The sequence below is a fragment of the Patagioenas fasciata genome, chromosome 13 (assembly GCF_037038585.1).
Source record: "Patagioenas fasciata isolate bPatFas1 chromosome 13, bPatFas1.hap1, whole genome shotgun sequence".
Classification (NCBI taxonomy): Eukaryota; Metazoa; Chordata; class Aves; order Columbiformes; family Columbidae; genus Patagioenas; species Patagioenas fasciata.
This window is the reverse complement of record NC_092532.1, coordinates 17570801-17589335: the sequence shown is the minus strand read 5'-3', so window position 1 is coordinate 17589335 and position 18535 is coordinate 17570801. Positions and strand designations below refer to the sequence as shown.

Genomic DNA, 18535 nt, shown 5'->3' with positions numbered 1-18535 from the left:
AATACTGAATTTTTTTTTCTCATTAGGAATGACCATGTATAATGGATTCATGGCTCTGCTTTGCTTCAGCACTGAGCATCTTGCAGGTTATTCCTGATGCATGAAAATAACATTTCCGGATTCACTTCTCTTAATGCTGAAAATTACCCCTCCCTGCACAAAACCTGCAGTATAAGAAGTGAGCATGGTGGCGGGAGTAAGAAATTTCAGCCTTTTTGAGTACCCTGGAAGTCTATGGAGATGTTATGAGGCCCCGCCATGGTACCACATCACACCACTTTTTTTGCTCTGAGGTCTGTCAGCAGGTCTCAGTTTCACTGAGCCAGCCTGAGCCTTACTGTAAAACCTCCTCAGTGCCAAGGGCATCTCCATTTATTACGGTGGGATGGCCATGGGAGGAGGGAACCTGACAAATCTCCATCCTTTCGGGTGAAGGGAGACCAGCTGGTGAAACACCACAGACAGGAAGGAAAGGGGTGACATTACCTCCCTCTGAAAGTTTTTGTATGCATATAGAATACTATCTGGAGAACCACATACCCGATCTGCTGAGGACTCCAGACAGCCTAAAACACAGTCTAAGTTTCAGGCCCAGTGCAGTGCCAGGTCCCTGTTACCCTGGTGCTGCCATGGCTGGTGAGGCTGCAGCCAGCCCTGCGGCAGGTCCTGCCCTTGGCATGGCACAGACCAGCCATGGAAAGGCAGCTCCTACCCCAGAGTGGCTGCAGGTTGAAAGGTAGAAGAGGGGAGAATTAGAATAAAATGACTGCTGCTTATTAAGGCTGTTCTTAATTAGATTATGCTCTTTTGGCTAGGGAGCTTTTTTATTTTTTGTGATGATGTTTGTTTGGTACAAATTCAGCTGGAGACCAAAATTATGTTACTTTATATTAACAATTTATGTTGGCAAAATAAAACCAGTATGGTATATTTTCCACTTTGAACACATAGGTTCACCCCTCACCCCCTTCTGTGAGCTGCAGGCTGCTCCTCAAGGAAGGGAAGGGGGAAGACGGGAAGGTGAGCATCCTTCTGTGCGCTATGAACCTTTTCCCTCCATGCTGTTTTCTCTAGGGTGGCTTATTTTTCCCTGCGTTAGCACCAAATGTTCACTGCATATGCTGTAACTCAGACATGCTGGCGGGATCTCAGGGATAAGCTTGTGAGTCTATCACTCCTGTAAGAAGTACAGCACAGAGATAAAAGATGTGAAAACCTTCAGAACTACTAACTATACAGCTCAGAGGCTCCTCCTGGCCTGAACTGGGCAGAAACCCTCTGATGGGCAATGAAGTCCTGAGCCAGGTTTCACAGAAGTTGGGCTGATCAAACAGCTTCAGCAGAGAGTTCGGGTTGTGGAAAGCTCCACTTAATGTCTTGTCTAAATGCAAGAAGCTCAGAAGAAGAGGGGAGAAATTAAAGGTTAGCTCTAAGTATCAGCCAAGGACCTGGGATGCTTTTTTTTTTTATGTAGTCATAATGAGTTTTGCCATCCTATATCTACTGACATTTTAATAACTGCTAAACCCCAGAAAGTCTCCAGAGAAGGTGTTCTGATACTATGATGAGCATAATATAAATGCATAGACAGACAGACAGATATTAATAATATCTTCCTACTGATGTATGTGTATATATTCATCTATAATAATATAAAGCTTTCAGGGTATTTTACCCCGGTTCAGCACAACAACATTTACTACTATCAGTCTAATCATAAATACAATTATTCTTGAGTACTCTATTACAAAACCCAATAAACTAGGCCTCAATAGAGATTCTGAAATTACTTAACTTTTCTTTAGAAAAATATTAAAACAGTATTATCACATCAATGAGAGGAAAAGACAGGAAGATAATAAAGTTATGTTAAACCTCCCTGTATTTACTCATGTGTGAAACAGTTATGTCTGGTCACATAATTGCAATGGTTCTGAGAAATATTTCATATTTTATAATGAACATTAAAAGAGTTTGTGGATCATTACTTTATATGAGTTCCAAAGTTATTACATAAAACCCAACAGGAATGGTTATAAATTATTTGATCCTCTAGTCTGGCCTTGGTAAACATAACATGAAGGCTGAACTATCTTAGCAGACAAGATTCATGATAATAGGTAAAGAGCTTCTACGTTAAAAAGAAAAAAAAAGGAAGGAAAATACCAGGGTATTTGTAAACAAGGGTCTTAACATTTTTCCTTTGCTATTTCAAAGAAATCCTTCTCTACAATGAGCTTAAGCTACTAAAAAAAAAAAAAGAAAAAAGGAAAAATACCTCTTTCTAGAGCAAAACTACTTGTTCACAGGCATATTCTGTCGTCTACCAATTTGACATGATCCTAACTGTGGCCCTAAAGTCATTGTCGAATTCTTGACCTTACAGCACAGTATGTATTTGAGACAACATACTTAGCCATGAAATAATATCACAAGCAATAATTTGATTTTCCAAAAGGATCTTGAAGAGCATCTCATTGAAATATGAAAAATATAGTATACTAACAAAAATCACACACTTTACACAATTATGAAGAATTTTTGTCTACCAACTACAATTGGCAGCAGCGTTTTAATTAATGAGTGATCATTTGCTCCAGAGATAAATGCAATACTAAATGAATTCTGGTCCGCTTCCTCCTCTCAGCTCATCTTTGTCTCCAGCTCCTGTGCTTTGTGTCAAAATACTTTGTGGATATTTTTGTTTTGTTCTCCAAGTGTCTTCTAAGAATATTAATATGGAGAATTAATTCAGTTATGCACGCATAACATTTAATAAGATTGGAAAACATGTTTAGATATTCTTGTCAATTTATAAAATACATTTAATGCGGATTACATCCAAGGCTCAAATCTGCAAATTTCTGCTCATGGGTGCTGTATATTTGCATGTACGAGAAACCCTTTCCCTGAAAGAATTACTTGGGGATACTTTTTGGCCCACGTAGACAGGAGCCTGGACATGGTGACCACAATGGTCCATCCTGGCAGGAGCTCAGGAGCACTGAGAAGAACAAAAAAAGCCACTGCTGAGCCAGGAGAGCTCTGGACCTGCCCACACGGTACCTGTGGTAGCACTGCGGCATCAGGTCTTGTAGCCACTTCTTCTAACTTTTTAAATTTCTATTCTTCCCCCCTGCCTTTTTTTCCCCTCCTCTCTTCTTTATTTTCTTCACTCCAGAACTCCGGGCTTTGTCTCGAAACCCTAAACCACGCAGCCAAAGGCACTCTGCCTCCTCAGCCTTTCATCACTAGACACTTGAAAGTTTCCTGCCTTGCAAGTCATTTAGTTCTCTGATGCCAGGAGTGCCTGCTATGCCCTGGCACTGCTGTTGGGGTGGGTCAAGGTCCCACCCATGAGCATCTCCTGCTACAGAGAATTTAGATTTTTATTAGATTTTAATCAATTTTTATACTACCTCCTGTTCAACAAATGCCCCTTTAGGAAAGCAAATGTTGAACACCCAAAACTCCTGTATGCTTCCAAGAGCTTAGCACTATCACTGTCCAATTTATATTATTGCTCCTGGTTTTCTCTGTTATTATTTTTTAGTTCCTGCATCATAGCTATTCATGGCTATAACTTTTTAAAGCCTCAAGTCTACCTACTGCCCTCACTTTTGTCTTTATTTTCTACACTTCAAGGCACTAGCTGTTTCTGTTCGTCAAATAAGTATGTAATTTGTTAAATAATAACTTACTTCTTTCTTTTTGTCTTTTCAGGAAATTTCAAAGGAGTAAAAACCTGGATAACATTGCATGGAAACTCTTCCTGGTTGACCAGGGAGCTGATTGTCTGGATTTTTCAAGTGATATTCTGACTTTTAGCAGCATCTTTTTGCATTAAAAATATACAACTAGTGGTATCGCCATGGAGTGATTTATAGGGGGAAAACAAACAAGCAAACAAAAAAAAATCAGCCTGAAACTTGCCACAAACCCTGGCAAGTTAGTGCGCAGCTGATGCAGGGATGCTGCCGCCAAATGGGTGCAGCTTAAGAGGGCAAACCAAAGCTTCCAAGGCTATTTTGGGGAAGACAGAGGTTTGTTTGAAACACTTTGCTTTTTAAAGATCATGTATTTCACTCCGGTTTTTCATTAGACAAACATTTCTAAGCCATCTGTGTCACATCCTCTAGGTGGTGCTGATACTGCACAGCTCCGGCTTCCCCGCACAATGAAAACATTAATTTGCTATGAGATAATTTTTGACGTAAATGTAAAATGGTGCCCATTCGAACTCAGTAATGAAGCATGGTGCATTTCTACAGCTCCTAATTTGACTAGTTAAATGACTCCATTACGTGTCTAACAGACAGAAGCAAATAATTTCTGGTCAGTTGACGCTCACTTATCCGTATCATTTTACCCTGAAAATAAAGTCTCTAATCTACAGTTTCTTTGTCTTAGGGTTGGGTTTTTTTTTTTTTGATATTATTAAAGCAAACATACTTATGAGAGAGTAAACCAAAACAAACTAACAATTAAGGCTACAATACAGAACTCAAGTTTATATAATGTGGGAGGACAGCTAAAAATTAAAATTAAATAATAAATTAGATAACTGCTTATCTCTGTTATTTCCACTGTGAGATTTGACAGCATTACTATTTAGGAAAATGAAAATCTCTTTCTCAAATTCATTGATTTTGAAAAACTATTTAAATACTACCTGCAAATCTGCCTAGAAAACTTCCCCACACAACTTTGAGAATGTTTGGAAAGACTCCTTACAGTACAGAGCAATAAAATAAAAATGTTGCCTTAATAAATATCAGGTGATGAATAATTTTGCCCCGAGGAAAAAAAAATGGTTAATGCTGAATCTTAATGTTCCTCATCTAAATGTTCTTTTCTTCCTGCTAAAAACAAGTTTAGAATTAAAGCATATCACTTTACACATATTGCATGCATATTAGCGAGACACAGCTGCTTATGCCCTGCTCTTAAGAGCCATATGATTAAGTTATGGGATATCAGATAATCCAAAGTCCCTTTCTATTGGTCACCTTTCACAGACAAAGGCTTTTTAGTTTTAAGTCCATTTAATGACAGAATGTCCAATTCTATAAATGTGTGAGTAATTCCAGTGGAACACCTGTGGCTCTCTCTGCTAGAATATAGAAAGATAGATATAAAGGGTCATTACAGTAACATTCAGTGCCTGACTTCAGCAAAAAATATTCGCAATCAAGGCTGCCACTCCATCCCTGATGTATTCCATCATACTCAGGTTTCCATGGTCTCGGAGAAGTAAGTGTGAGCTTACATACCATATGTGGTACCAGCCTTCAACACCATGGGGTGAGCTAAGGACAGAGCCGCAGTTTTCTGGTTGAAGTCACGGGTCTTGTGGGCTCATTCCCATGATGGTTTGTGGGACAGAGGCATGTGACTCTCAGCATTATTAGCAAGGGAAACATAAAAGTTTTCACACTACTCTTAAAAAATAAACAAAATCCCTCAAAACCTGTATTTAACCTCCTTTATATAGCTACTTTCTCCAATAATTTAATTATGTTTATTTTTTCTTCCTCCTGCAAATTTAAACACTATTTGGGCAGATTTTGTACAAGTTTCCTAATGACAGGGAAGAAGAGCAGACGGATTTCAGTGCATCTGATGCAGTGTCCAGGAAACCTACATTTTCTATTGATGTTGTTTTTGCAACCATGACTGTGGAAATGTTATGACCCAAATCTAAGTATGGAGAGTTACATTAAAATTAATGGGCTTCTTCAGAGTAGCCTTTCCTCAAACAGAAGCAGCATTCGAGGAGTTAGAGTTGGATTTACAACTAAAATATAAAGCTCAGTATTGATGTTCAATTTCAACAGGGTTAATTTTTGAGAAAACGCTTAAAGTGTCAGTGAATCGCAGGCTTGCTGTTGCTCTCGAGGAAGGCGATGGCAAAACTCCCAGCTGACTCCAATGAGAGGAGGAGCAGACCCTGAATGGAATAAAGGAGCAGAGGAAACAACTCCATACGGAAATGGCAAGTGTTCAAAGATGAGTTCATATCAGCAGAAAATACACATGCGGCCTGACAAAAATACATGAAGGGTCAAAGAAGCAACCTCTGTCTTGGAGAGTCCAAAATAGCAAGCAGGAGATCTCGGATTGAAGAAGAAGGAAGGTCTGGGCAGAGGACACTGGCCTTGGCCTCTGAACATCAAGAATGGTTTCTTGGTGTATCCAGGACCAGGATGCACATGGGGAGGCTGGCATGAGGCCACCCAGCACCACACACAGGCAAACCAACCAGGTGGGGCATCAAGCAGGATATCTGCTGCCGTGGTGGCTGCACACACCAGTGCATGGATCAACTAGCAAGGATAAGGAAGAAGAATAAATGAAATAAAGGTGAAGTTGTAAAAATGCACTTCAGGTATCTAAAGTAAAAAAAAAAAAAAAAAAAAAAACAACTACTGAAGATGGGATGCCTGTCAGAATTTGGAAGAAAAAGGCAGAAGGAAGTGGACACTTTAGCAAATATCTGTGAAAATTCTTTGGAAGCAGGGGAGGTACCCATGGATGGGAGGACTAACACAACACCTATATATAAGAACAGCTCTAGGGAAGATTAAGGAAATTAAACACCCATCAGCCTGACTTCAGCAGTGGGGAAGATATTGGAAACACTAATCAGGGACAAAATAAGGAAAGTTATGATTTAATTAAAGATATTCAGCATGGATTCACAAAAGGGAGATCATACGTAACAAAACTAATAGAATATTTGGAAAAAAACACCCTCAAAAAATTTGAAGGAAGCCATGAACATGATTTACGTGGTCTCTATGAAATCTAATGCCATATGATCCCCTAACAGGCTACAATGTCATAAGTTCTGATGAGAGGGTGAGCTAAATAATGCATAAAGAATGGGACGGTGTGTGAGGGCACAGCTCTGCATGCTGGCATCAGGAGGGAAGAGCAATGGGAGGTGATAGCTGGTCTGTCCCAAAGATCACTAGCAAAGCTGGGGTTTTTTTCGACTTCTATTTCAATGGCATGCAAAACCAGGATGAAATTTATTGAAAGTAGAAAATGGAGGGCAAGCCACAGACAATATGAATGGACACTATATAAATAAAAAAAATCCAGCCTGCCTTTGAGTGAGCAGGGAAAGTGATGGGATGCAATTCAATAAAGAAAAAATGTCAAGTAACATTGTGGTAAGAACAAAAGGCAGGCACCTCTTGCCATTCTCCTCAGAGGAGACAGAAGGGGCAGAAGTGCAATGGATAATTACAAATTAAACTCTAAAAATCTTAAGCCTAGGACCTAATTTCAGCATAAAAAGAAGCAGAGATATTTCTGGAATTTCCAAGTGGAGGCACTGACTAAACTGTGCAAAATCATTCCTGCAGTGTGTAACAGGATATCGAGGAAATATTTGGGAGATCATACCCTAACTTTGGCAACTTTGGCTGTCTATCATAAGACACACACAGAACGCCCAATAAAGAAAGAGTGAAAAAGTTATCCCAGTGAGTGAAAACCAAACTAGATGAGTATTCTTAAAATCCGAGCTAGGGAACACACAATTGCAGATGCAGCCTCAAGTTACAACCATATCTGACAACAAGTGGGCACGAGCCGAAGCTAAGGAAAAGCAGGCACTAATGGAATTTAAGTGGAATTTCTTTACACAGAGATGATAGTCAATGTCACACGCAAGCCAGGGCAGCATTAGCAACCTGTGGAAAAATATTAAACTGTGACTCATTCAGAAGAAAAGACAAACAGTGAAATGATGTCCCTGGCTTTTCATCCTTCGGTACTTCAAAACTACGTGAGCCACTATTCAAGTGGAATATTAAAATAAAGACAAGTATATTTGTCTCACAGGCCAGGTAAACAACATAAGCTGGCACCACTCCACAAATTTTTGTGCATGTAGTAAGTGAAGGCAAGAAATTGAGAGGTGCATGTGAGGCAGAGGGTGCATGAAGGGCCACCCTGCTCCCCAGGGTTGCGAAGGAGCCCCACTACCCGGCTGCATCTGCAGATGTGCAATCACATCTAACTCACTTATCTGCTTTGGTGCGGCTTTTCTTAGTTTCCAAGAAAAAAATACATCACAAAAATAGGCCTTAAGGGGATACTCTTGATGATATTGTGTCCCTCGTAGTAGGTCTTATGAACCTGGCATGAAGTTACTAGGAATGTGAGGCTGGAAATTCTCTTGCTCAAACTATCACAGAAACAAATGGGATTTACATGCAACAGTACAGCCACAGCACGAGTGATAGACTGGTATCTGCAGCTGTCTGTAATTGATAGCGCAGCCCTTATTTCCTATACAGTAATGCATTTTTATTCTTGAATGTTTTCAGCAAAATGGCACCAATCCAATAGCATGGGGCCCGCTGTGGAGGAGATGCCACACAATTGCATTTCAGTGGCTCTTCTTAGGGCTTAAGTATTTCTGTTGGGACCCTCTAGAAGACAAGCAGGGCTTGCTTTCCAGATGGGGCCTGGAGCACGGTGGAAAACACACCAGGAAAAGATGCGACAAAATGGGGTTCGGGAGGGATATTAAAACAGAAAAAAACCCCACAGACCAAAATACCATCAACCCTCCAAAACCACAAAACAAAACTGCAAAAAAACATAAACAGAAAAACAACAGATCAAAACAAGAAAACCCAAACCTCACATTCTCAATGCTACAAATTTTCAGATTTGCTTACAATCAAAACCTTCCTCAAGCCCATGCAGTGTTTCTCACTGATTTCAAACAGGCACTGGGCCCATTCTTACTCTTTCATTTACAATACAAAAACACCCTCAAACTGGCCACGAGGCTTGTCTCCACACACAGACTTTGCTCACTGTTATTTTCAGATGTGGGGTCCTGCATCTGCACAGACAAGCCCCCCCAACAACAGCTGGGCCAGCCCCTGCTTTGGGAACAGCTTTATCTCCACATAATCTGGCATTACCTTCAGGGTATAGACTTAAAACCCAATGCTTTTGTAGGGGAAGCCCCAAGAGATGCCTAATGACAATGTCACCCTCTGCCAGCACGGTGTGATAAATACTAGAAATACATAGACTGCAAAACTAAGAGGTGGATCAATAATGAGGAAAGAGAGGGTGAAGGACGGAGATGGAGGTAAGTTCATGGCACGGGAGCAGCACGACAGGGGCTCTGTGTTACAGGCACTGTGTCCTGGCTGCCCCGCGCTCTCCCTCCCTCGCTTGCTGCTTGGGACATCATCTTCTAATCCTAACGGGGAAACAGATTATGCCTTTCCCGTTCTGCACCTAAATGTCACCATCTTGTTACTTTATGCTGGGAGATGAGGTAGGTTCAAAGGTTCTTGCAGGAAGGAGAGAGAGGGTGGGGGTACCACTGCCAGCCAGCACGCTCCCTTACCAGTTACTCAAAACACAGGAGGGGATGGTTTGGGTAATGAACGGGATAGGTGTATTTTGTTCAGAGCAAAGCAGGCATCTCCTTGGTCTACACTCCCACCACCCATCCAGAAAAAAAGATTATCATGAAGATACAGCTATGGGAACTCATATAAACAGTACTAAAGTTTACAACAGAGCCTAGCACAGCGCCCCTTAATTACAACCAGACCCGTGAATGCAAGGTGTCTAGAATGAAAACAAAGGGTTAAAATACCTGTCTGGATTTTTTCTTGAAAATCAGTCATTGAGAATCATCTGTCAGTAAGACAAAATTAATTACTATATGTAAAATTGGAAAAAAAAAAAAAAAAAAAAAAGAAAACCACAACATAAATTTAAATATTACAAATATTACATAATATTACAAAAATGTTCATAAAAACCTACTGTTAATGATGCATGTTCACCTTTCTAATATTTAAACTAGCCAAGGTTATTATACCCAAATTACAATAATCAAAAAAGAAGAGGAAAATAAAATACTTTTTGTTTAAAAAAAAAAATTATCTGACTTTAGAAGCATTGGAAAAAGCTTTCCATGAATTAGAGTAACTTGCAAAATTCAGTCATGTTTTTGACTACTGTTGGTGCTGAAGAAATTGCTGAAGTTTAAACGTTCAACATTTATGCTTAACAAAGCAAGTAAATAGAAGCCTTAACCACTTCATTCACTCAAATCAGGGCAATTATTATACTTTTCTCTTGCAAGTATTTTACTAATTTATGCATAGTTAGTTTTACTTATCTATTAAATCAATTATTGTTAATATATTAAACATGTTTTTAAGTTTAACAGACAAATATAGTTCTATACTGGAGTTTTAAGGCCTTTTTTGGAGAAGGTTGTACATGTTTACATTAAACGGGCTTTCAAAATCTGGCAGCAAATATATGCACGAGTTCCCTGGAGCAGAATCCCGAATCTCCTGCACGCCCCAGGCCAGTGAGCTGCTTCCCAGGGTAACGCCCGGTGTGCCTGGATACTGCAAAAGTACGGGAAATCACCTCCCATCTCCAAAAAGAGATTAAACCAAATAAAAATCCCAGCCAACACATGATGTGAAATGTTGCCTCCAGCTGAGATAATTCTTAAATTAACAAAAAATTTTAAAAAATGCTCTAATGGAGGAGTGGCATTTGCATCACCTCCTCCAACATTGTTCTTATTTAGCCATTTTCACCACACAACCCTGCACTGCTCCATGAGAGCAGCCACAAGGGACAAGATGTGATGGTCACGTCTCCAACCTTGCACTCACATGGTCTGACAAACACCCATCGACTCTGTCCGTTTGGTTCCTCTTCTCAATGCAGGACAGTTTATGGCCAACTCCCTTTCTGTTCTGCCCACACTGTCACACCATGGTGACGCATCTGACCTGCTCAAGCTTTCAGACTCTACACCAGGATGAGGATACATGCTGATGCAGTGATGGCTGACCCCCTCATACCATCTCTGGAAATCATTCCTTGCAATATTTAGCCCAAATATCAAAACCTAACAGGATTTTGAGGAGTAAGTTCAGCAGATGCTGGCTATGTTCATCGCTGTGAGATGTTGCTGGGTGCCTCATGTGAGAGACTGAGCAGCCTTTTTATCCTCGTTCAATGCAAAGAGTGTTCCTTGGTATTGTGCAACACAAGTCCCACAGATGTCTGCCTCAAGAGCACCTCCATCAGAACCCTGGATATGAAGAGGTCTTAATGGTAGATAAATAGGTATATAAAAGAACTACTGAAATTAGTAAGAAGCATTTTTTTAAAGTCAAAGCTTACAAAAACACTAAATATCACCCTCCACCCAGACAACATCCTCCAGCTGACTCACAGACTGCCACTGGTTATCGCCCTGGCCAAAGCCAGGTATCATTCAAGTATGGCGCCTTACAGCTAGAAGAGCAGGACATGGGTGGATCACCTGCTGTGACAAGCTTATACAGCATGAACATCTTCCCGGAGCGTGCAACACTTCCATGTCTCCTTCCATAAAACTGCCATTAAAATATATTTTTATATATTTAAAGGGGGAAAAATCTCGCAAAACAACTGTTAAGGCTATGGAGCCAAAAGAAGTCCTGTGTTAACAGGGTAGAAAGGCAGGGGTGCTCACACAGCAGGGCAGTTTTGAAGAGGCTGCTCCTCCCAGCTGGACCAGCACCAAAGATGCAGGAAGGCTCAGGTGCTGGCCCAAACACCAGTAAGTAAATCACTAGTTCCTTCTTGGACCCAGTTTCCTCAACCAAGAAAGCTGAGACTGCAAACTGCTAGTAAGAATTGGAAGGGAAAAGTGTCTTTTGTTGAAGACATGAAGGCGGGGACAGGGGGGGTGGCAAATAATAAAGCAGCAGAAAATGGGAAATGGTTGCCAAACTGGAAAAATCAATTATTCTACTGAACAACAGTAGTGACAAATATAGCTGCCTTTATTCCCTCCTCCTCCTCCTCCATTGAACAAATTGTTAAAAGAACCAACAATCTGTTGAACGACAACCCCCAGTATGGTGTCATCATTTAAAAAGTGAACACAGAAAAGGTCTTGTTAAAAAGGAGGCACAAAGCCCCAGACACGATTTTGGATTCGCCCTCAGTGAATCCCTGCGTTCATTTTGTTGAGTTTAAAGCAGCCATTCTGAACTGGTTGTTTGATCATATCAATGCAAATAAATGCTTGAAAAGTACCCAAAACAGCCTAGATCATGACAATAGTGTTTGGACTCGTTCCATCTAAGAGCCAATTCCCACAGTCACTTAGTCCCCCACCTAAGATCTTCGTTTGGGTTATTTTTTTTTTTTCCTAAAAAGGATATATCAGCATTGTCTTTGGTCCAATTATTTCACTTTTAAATGCAAAATGAGGTTTCAAAACCAGCTGATAAACGCTTCTCTTCAAGTAGGATGAATAAAAACCTGGTGGTGAAACACTGCGTTGACAGCACTGCAGAGCAAGGTCCTACAAGTTTCTTTGGAAGAACTGCTCTCACAACAGCAGCAGACAAAGGAAAATGGTGGGAATTTTTCTTCCATGCCATGTTGGTGAATTAGGGTGGTGTTGAATAAAATGGGAGGTATACATCAGGTGAGGCTGCAGTGCAGAGCCGAGGCTTTGCTGGTGCAGGACAGGCGCTGGGAGCAGGTACCCAAAGGTCACTGGTGCTGGTTGGGGACCCACAGATGCCCATTCATCACCTGCTGCAGCAGCACGGCCCAACCCTTTCCATTTCTTTAAAGAGATTTTACATCTTTATTGTTAAATTGCTGATCCAGTAAAGGTAAGGGATGTAATACCAAGGCATAACCAGAAGATCACAGTCAATGCACCATTATAACTGTTGCTGTTTTCGTCATCTCAGACCACCAAGTTATGATTTTTTTAACACTTCTAGACTGTGGCAGGTGGGTTCACGCAAGTCTGCTAATAAAACAGGATCTCATGGCAAGCTTCAAAGCTGTCTTTACACTTGTACTCTCAGGCATTTACTACATGGAACATACTCATGCCAATATGCTTTGGTTGCCAAACTGGTAAAATGAATAATGCTGGACACCATTTTTGCTTTCTTTTCCTTGTCAATTGAATACATTAAAAAAAAATGTTAAAAAACTAAGAATCTTAATAGCTGTTGAACATTCAGCAGATGGTACCATCTAGACCCATCTAATTCGACGCCAAGCAGTCTAAATCCTGGTTGTAGACAAGAAAAAAAATTTAATAGTGATGAATAGGGGGCAAGAGCAATGACTTTAGAAAACTGAGGGGACTGTCCATTCCTTTCATTTGGAAAATAAAGGGCAGTTACTATACTTAGTGGCAGGAGATTTGACCAATGTGGCAACAAAAAATGGACTTGATTATGATCTAATCTGTAAAAGTGTCATGTCAGGAGTCGTCTGATTTACGGAGGGCTAAAAGGATCCAAGTCAAGCTTAATTCTACTATTGCTCTACAAGAAATATCTTTAAAACACTAAATCCTGGAAATTAAACCAGATTTCAAAACATTTTCACTAAGGAAATATACCATAGCTGAACCATCCACAGAAACTGCTTTTTTCTGTTAATATTTTTAAAGCTATTTTTAAATTCTTTCTAATGAGGAAAGTTACTTTTCAGAGAGGAAAGCACAGTAAAACTGAATAAAAGAGAATGATTCCTGAGTACAAAGTGCAATGAAAGGCTGTATATGCTTTTCATGTAAGCATACATTATGCCTTCCATATTGTTTAAACTTGCTCATCACTGAACCACTCTACATGTAACTAAATTACAAATGGCTCAATGCTAACAAAACATAGCAAATTAAGACAGAATCAGGTCAGACTTCTGTTTGAATTATCTAACCGAGTCTCTAACCTGGTGCAGTATTTGGCCACAGTCAAAAATACATTTAATACACACAGGCATATATATAGATACGTGTATGTATGTCTATGAGTGTGTGAACAAATGCATTGGGGAAAAAGAAAAAAAAAGTGCAGGAGCTGAAATCTGTTTGCCACAGTCTATTGCCAAGGGATGAGTGGGGAAACAGAACACATTTAGACTGAGACTCCTTAATTGTGGGCACAATCCGATCCACAAAATACGCTGAGATGCAAGATGAAGCATTTGCATCTTTGGGTACCTGATTTGATCCTACCAGCTCAAATACTCAGAGGCTGTGTGAAATTATAGGCAGAAACCTATAGATTCACAGTAAAAACGCTAAAGGCAGTGATCGGCCTAAAAGGTTCATTGCTAGGAGAAGGTAGTAACACTGCACATTAACAAAAGCCTGGACCTATCACCTGCTGTAATAATTATCATGCTAATATGCGGGGTTGCCTTGGTTTGTGGTTTTTTTTGGCATTCCCATTACTATCAGAAACTGCAAATTCAAACACTGTGTGAGCAATGTAAATGAAAAGATTCTCTCCTTAACGCTGTGCAGAAGAAATAAATTATGTTTGTATTTTTATTTTTTTTCATTTTTACTCTTAAATTTCCTTCAACTAGGTGAGCTATAGAAATGCACGCAGGCATCGTAGCTACCCAGAGAGCAGCATACAAATCTCTTCTGTACAGGAAACACATCAACACTAATCCACTTTCTGTACAAAATGTAAAACTTCACATGTTCTGTTCAAGCTCATTACTGACTAGTATCTTAAGCTTGTCAAGTGTTTTAAAGGAGCTTTCCAAGAGAAGTTTGTAGTTAAGCATATGGTAAGCTCGTCCAGTCCATATGACTGGTTGAGCATCGACCACTACTGTTGATACAGTTTCCCTCAATATTATGACAGTATTTGTCAATGAAAATTAAATTGCTGTCAAACTTTTCCCACTAAACTTACGGCACAACACTCAGAGAGAGCCAGCTTCGTGACTCAAGCCAATAAGTCCTCTTCTAAATACTCCTCTGTTTTACCCATTTGTGGAAGAGTCCCTGAGGATTTATTTCTGACTTTTGCAATAAGCGATAAATGCTTTCCAGTGCTTTCTGAGAAAAAATTATATGAAGCTATATTTAATGCATTTAATGGTTTTTCTTATATTCTGTGAAAAATCACATACGCAAACAGCCACAGCATTATCCAGGCAATCTGTAAGGGCAGGTGCATTTACTGACAGCAGAATGGGTGACAATGCTGTGCTGAACGTGAGGAATCACACATGGATGTAACACGTCCTGCTCGTGTATACAAATATCTGCTCAAGTTCATATTTCAAGGGCCAGGGAGGAATCACATAATGAAAAAAAATTTAAAAAAAAGGAAAACAAAAACAAAAAAAAACCCAAACAAGCAAACCAACCAACCAACACAAAAAAAAACCCTAGACCAAACAAGTCTAAAAATAACAATTATAGCTTTACTATCTTTAAAATTATTCAAAGGAATTGTTTGGCGAAATGTTGCACATTTTAAACAAATATGCTGCAGGTTTCTTCTTTACCTTTGACATTTATTTCAAACGTTGAGGAACAATCCCTATGAACAAAATACTTTAAAACTTCACTGAGCAATTACACCAAAGAAGGCTGTTTCTTTATCAACCTTAAACCTAAAAAAAAAAAAAAGTATTATAGCAATGTATAGCATTTTTTTAATACCTTATTAAAAATAAGTGTAAGAGAAGATGCCAGCTGTGGATAAGCAGTTTGGGAAGAAAAAAGTGTATAGATGGGTATACTAAGAACAACACAGCATCAATTGCAGGAAATAATGAAAGAAAGTAGCCACTTCTATTTAGTGTTTTACCTTCTCCCTTCTACACGTGAAGCTAGTCTCAGCTACCAATATAGGAAAATGCTTTTACTGTGAAACTGATTCACAGAATCATTCTAGAGTTGTACTTCACTGTTCTCCATGCCTTTCCTGAGGATGTTTCTCATTAGACTACACAGCCAGCACCTTGGGGTCATCAAAGCAATGCTACAGGATATTTATGGAAAACTGCAGCACCAAAACCAAGAAATCTCAGGTGGTGCACCGGTGCTGGGCAGCAAGCTCCAGCTTCAGCCAGGCAGATCCCACTGAGGGCATGACAGGGCATGTCCCAAGCCTGTCACAGGTGATTTGCAGAGGCCAGAAATATCCAACGTGCCAACACCTCCAGCTGGGTTGGGAGTCATGTTGGGTCTGCTGGAGTGGCTCCCCAGGTTTTCCTGGGTGCACCAGCCTGCAAGATTCCATCATAGGTGGTAGGGGCTTTCCAAGCTCAGCACCAGGTCGGGTGTCTCCAAAACCAGGGCTCACCTCACCCTGAGACTTTTTTCTGTGACTCCTATTGAGTTATTAAACCAACCCTTCTCAAATAGGTGGGCACTCTTTCCATCAAAACACAGGAGATAGTTAATACCTTACACCACCATCTCCTTCAACACCCAAAGGCTTCAGTGTGATGCTACTGTTATAACAGATGGAATACACTTGAAGATTGTGCTGTGTTGAAAGATCAGAAGTCAAAACATTTTCCAATTGCTACTCTAGGGGTGCAGAAAGACAAATAATCATCAGTGGGGTTTTTATCCTTTTGAGATCCCTCTGTAAGGGCCAGGGGACAGTGCTCAAGGTCACTGGTTTTGGTGATTTTGACAAAAATATTTGTCTGCTCTTAAATTATAGGGGCAATTTCAGTTGCAGCCACTTCCCCAAGCCTAAGTTTGGCAGTTTGTAATAGTTAGTCAGTCTGTTGGGAGGGCAACAATGTCCCTAAAAAACAGATATGGAATTAAAATATGGAGCAGAACAATGACTCTATTTGTCTCTTATATGGAGACACATACACAGAGGTTACTCAGATAGAAAAAGGCGTATAAGAAGGATCACAGAAATGACAAGAGCACATTAAGCATCATCATGTTTTAAACCAAGATATTTCTTTGAGAAATTATTTGCAACTCCAATCTGTACCTCTGCACACACATGGCTTGGGTATGATGAGCAATTGGAGCAGAGATTAGCTGGAGACTCTAGCAGAGAAAAATGGTAGAAGGCTGATACATATCTATGTTCAAAGGTGATAATGTCACCCTGGCCCATCACAATTACAGTAGGTTGATGGTGGAATTTAAGGCTCTCTCATATCGAGTACACAAAGAGGTACATCTTGGCAGTGTAACAAAAGCCAATGTGGGTGGCAAGGTAGCTGCAAATTTAAGCATGAATGCTCTGGATGTGGGGGCTTGCACCTGATTACCAGATGCTTCAAGCAGATGGCCGGGGAGAGGAGAGAACAAGGCTCATGGTTGCTTTGATAGGGTTACAAAAAGCACCAAAACCAGAGAACAGAAAAAAAAGAAAGCTTCCCTGACTGCACAAGGTATCAGATTAACAGGGCCACGGAGGCACAGCACACTCCACAGCGGGTTAGAGAGGTGAGTCCCAGAATCACACTGGTGGTTAAATATTAGCAGCAAAGCTGATAGAAACAGGGTTCAGGAGAGGAGACGGGGCGGTGGGGAGGGGGGGGAATATTACCACTATGCAGAATAGAGAGCTGCTATTTAAGTACAGAGTTTTCTTGGGCTTTTTCCTCTTTAGAGGAGTTCCTCCCATAGGAAGCTTTACAACGATGTATCGTTCAGTACATGTAGGAGTCAATATAGGCATTTTCTTTAGGGCTGCAAAGGAGCTTTTCTACAAGCAGAAGCATCAGGCATTATTAAAAAAAAATAAAGGACAAATAAAAAAAATCCCTCATTTTGTTCACTTTTCTGGAAGATGGTGCAAGATTTTGAGAACCAGTACTTCAGCTTCATACAACACAGTGTAGAAAATTGAGAATTTTACTCTGTTTCACCCTGATGAGTAACCCGACAGAATTCAGCTGAGCAGCCCTTGATGATTTGAGCAATATTTGCCTAATGTGACATCTGATCCTTTCTCAGGACCATTTGACCTGGCACTGTCAAAACATGGGTCTGGTTGGTACCAAGGACGAGATATCTCCCAACACAGCCACGAGCCTTCCTGCCCTGATGTCCCTAATGGTGGGGTGAGGGAGAGCACTATGGCACTGGTGTAAACCACAGGTAACTGGTGACCTGAAGCAATTAAAAAAACATGTTCATCACATTTCTCAGGAGGAGGCGGCTTCAGCCAGGCATCTTGGCTAACCTGCGATCACCACACCCTGCCAGCTCCACTGCTCTGTGTCCTTTCAGTTTAGTACTTTATCCTCCATGACCCCCTCCTGGTATTTCTGAGGAGCGTGTAGGGTGGGGACGGTTGCTCTCTGTAGACACCACCAGCAGGGGAACTGGTTCTTCCATACCTGAGCACTACAGGAACATATGGTAGATATAGAAACATCTAACCGGGCACACAAATCCAGCTGATACAACCTCCATGGACCCCACAAGGTACTGGGTCCAGATCCACGTTCAGAAACATACACAGACTCGCTCCAGGAAGCCTCCAAGTGGGGACTCTCAGCCATAAATATGCACAGAGAGAGGGTTCACCAAATTCCTTACCCCATCCCAACCACAGGAACACTTTACTTGACAACTGACAGCCCCACAGGCACCTTGTGAGGGGGCCAAGGGCTGCAATCCCCCTTCTGCCTCCCCACGCTGCCCACCAATGCTCAGGAGAAGAGAGAAAGGGTAGCGCAGGGAGAAGAA

At 40.7% G+C, this 18535-nt stretch overlaps 1 protein-coding gene across 14 annotated transcripts in view; it reads right to left on the bottom strand.

Annotated features, from left to right (window-relative positions):
• Positions 1-18535, bottom strand: part of ZNF536 (zinc finger protein 536) — a 345571-nt gene that overhangs the window by 52982 nt on the left and 274054 nt on the right. Inside the window, exon 9 of one of the 14 annotated variants that reach the window (XM_071814316.1) lies at positions 9644-9684. The exons of the other annotated variants lie outside the window; for them this stretch is intronic. Coding sequence (XP_071670417.1) covers positions 9671-9684 — 14 coding nt within the window. The 3' untranslated portion in view covers positions 9644-9670. The remainder of the gene's footprint in view (positions 1-9643; positions 9685-18535) is intronic. 14 annotated transcript variants of the gene reach the window in all.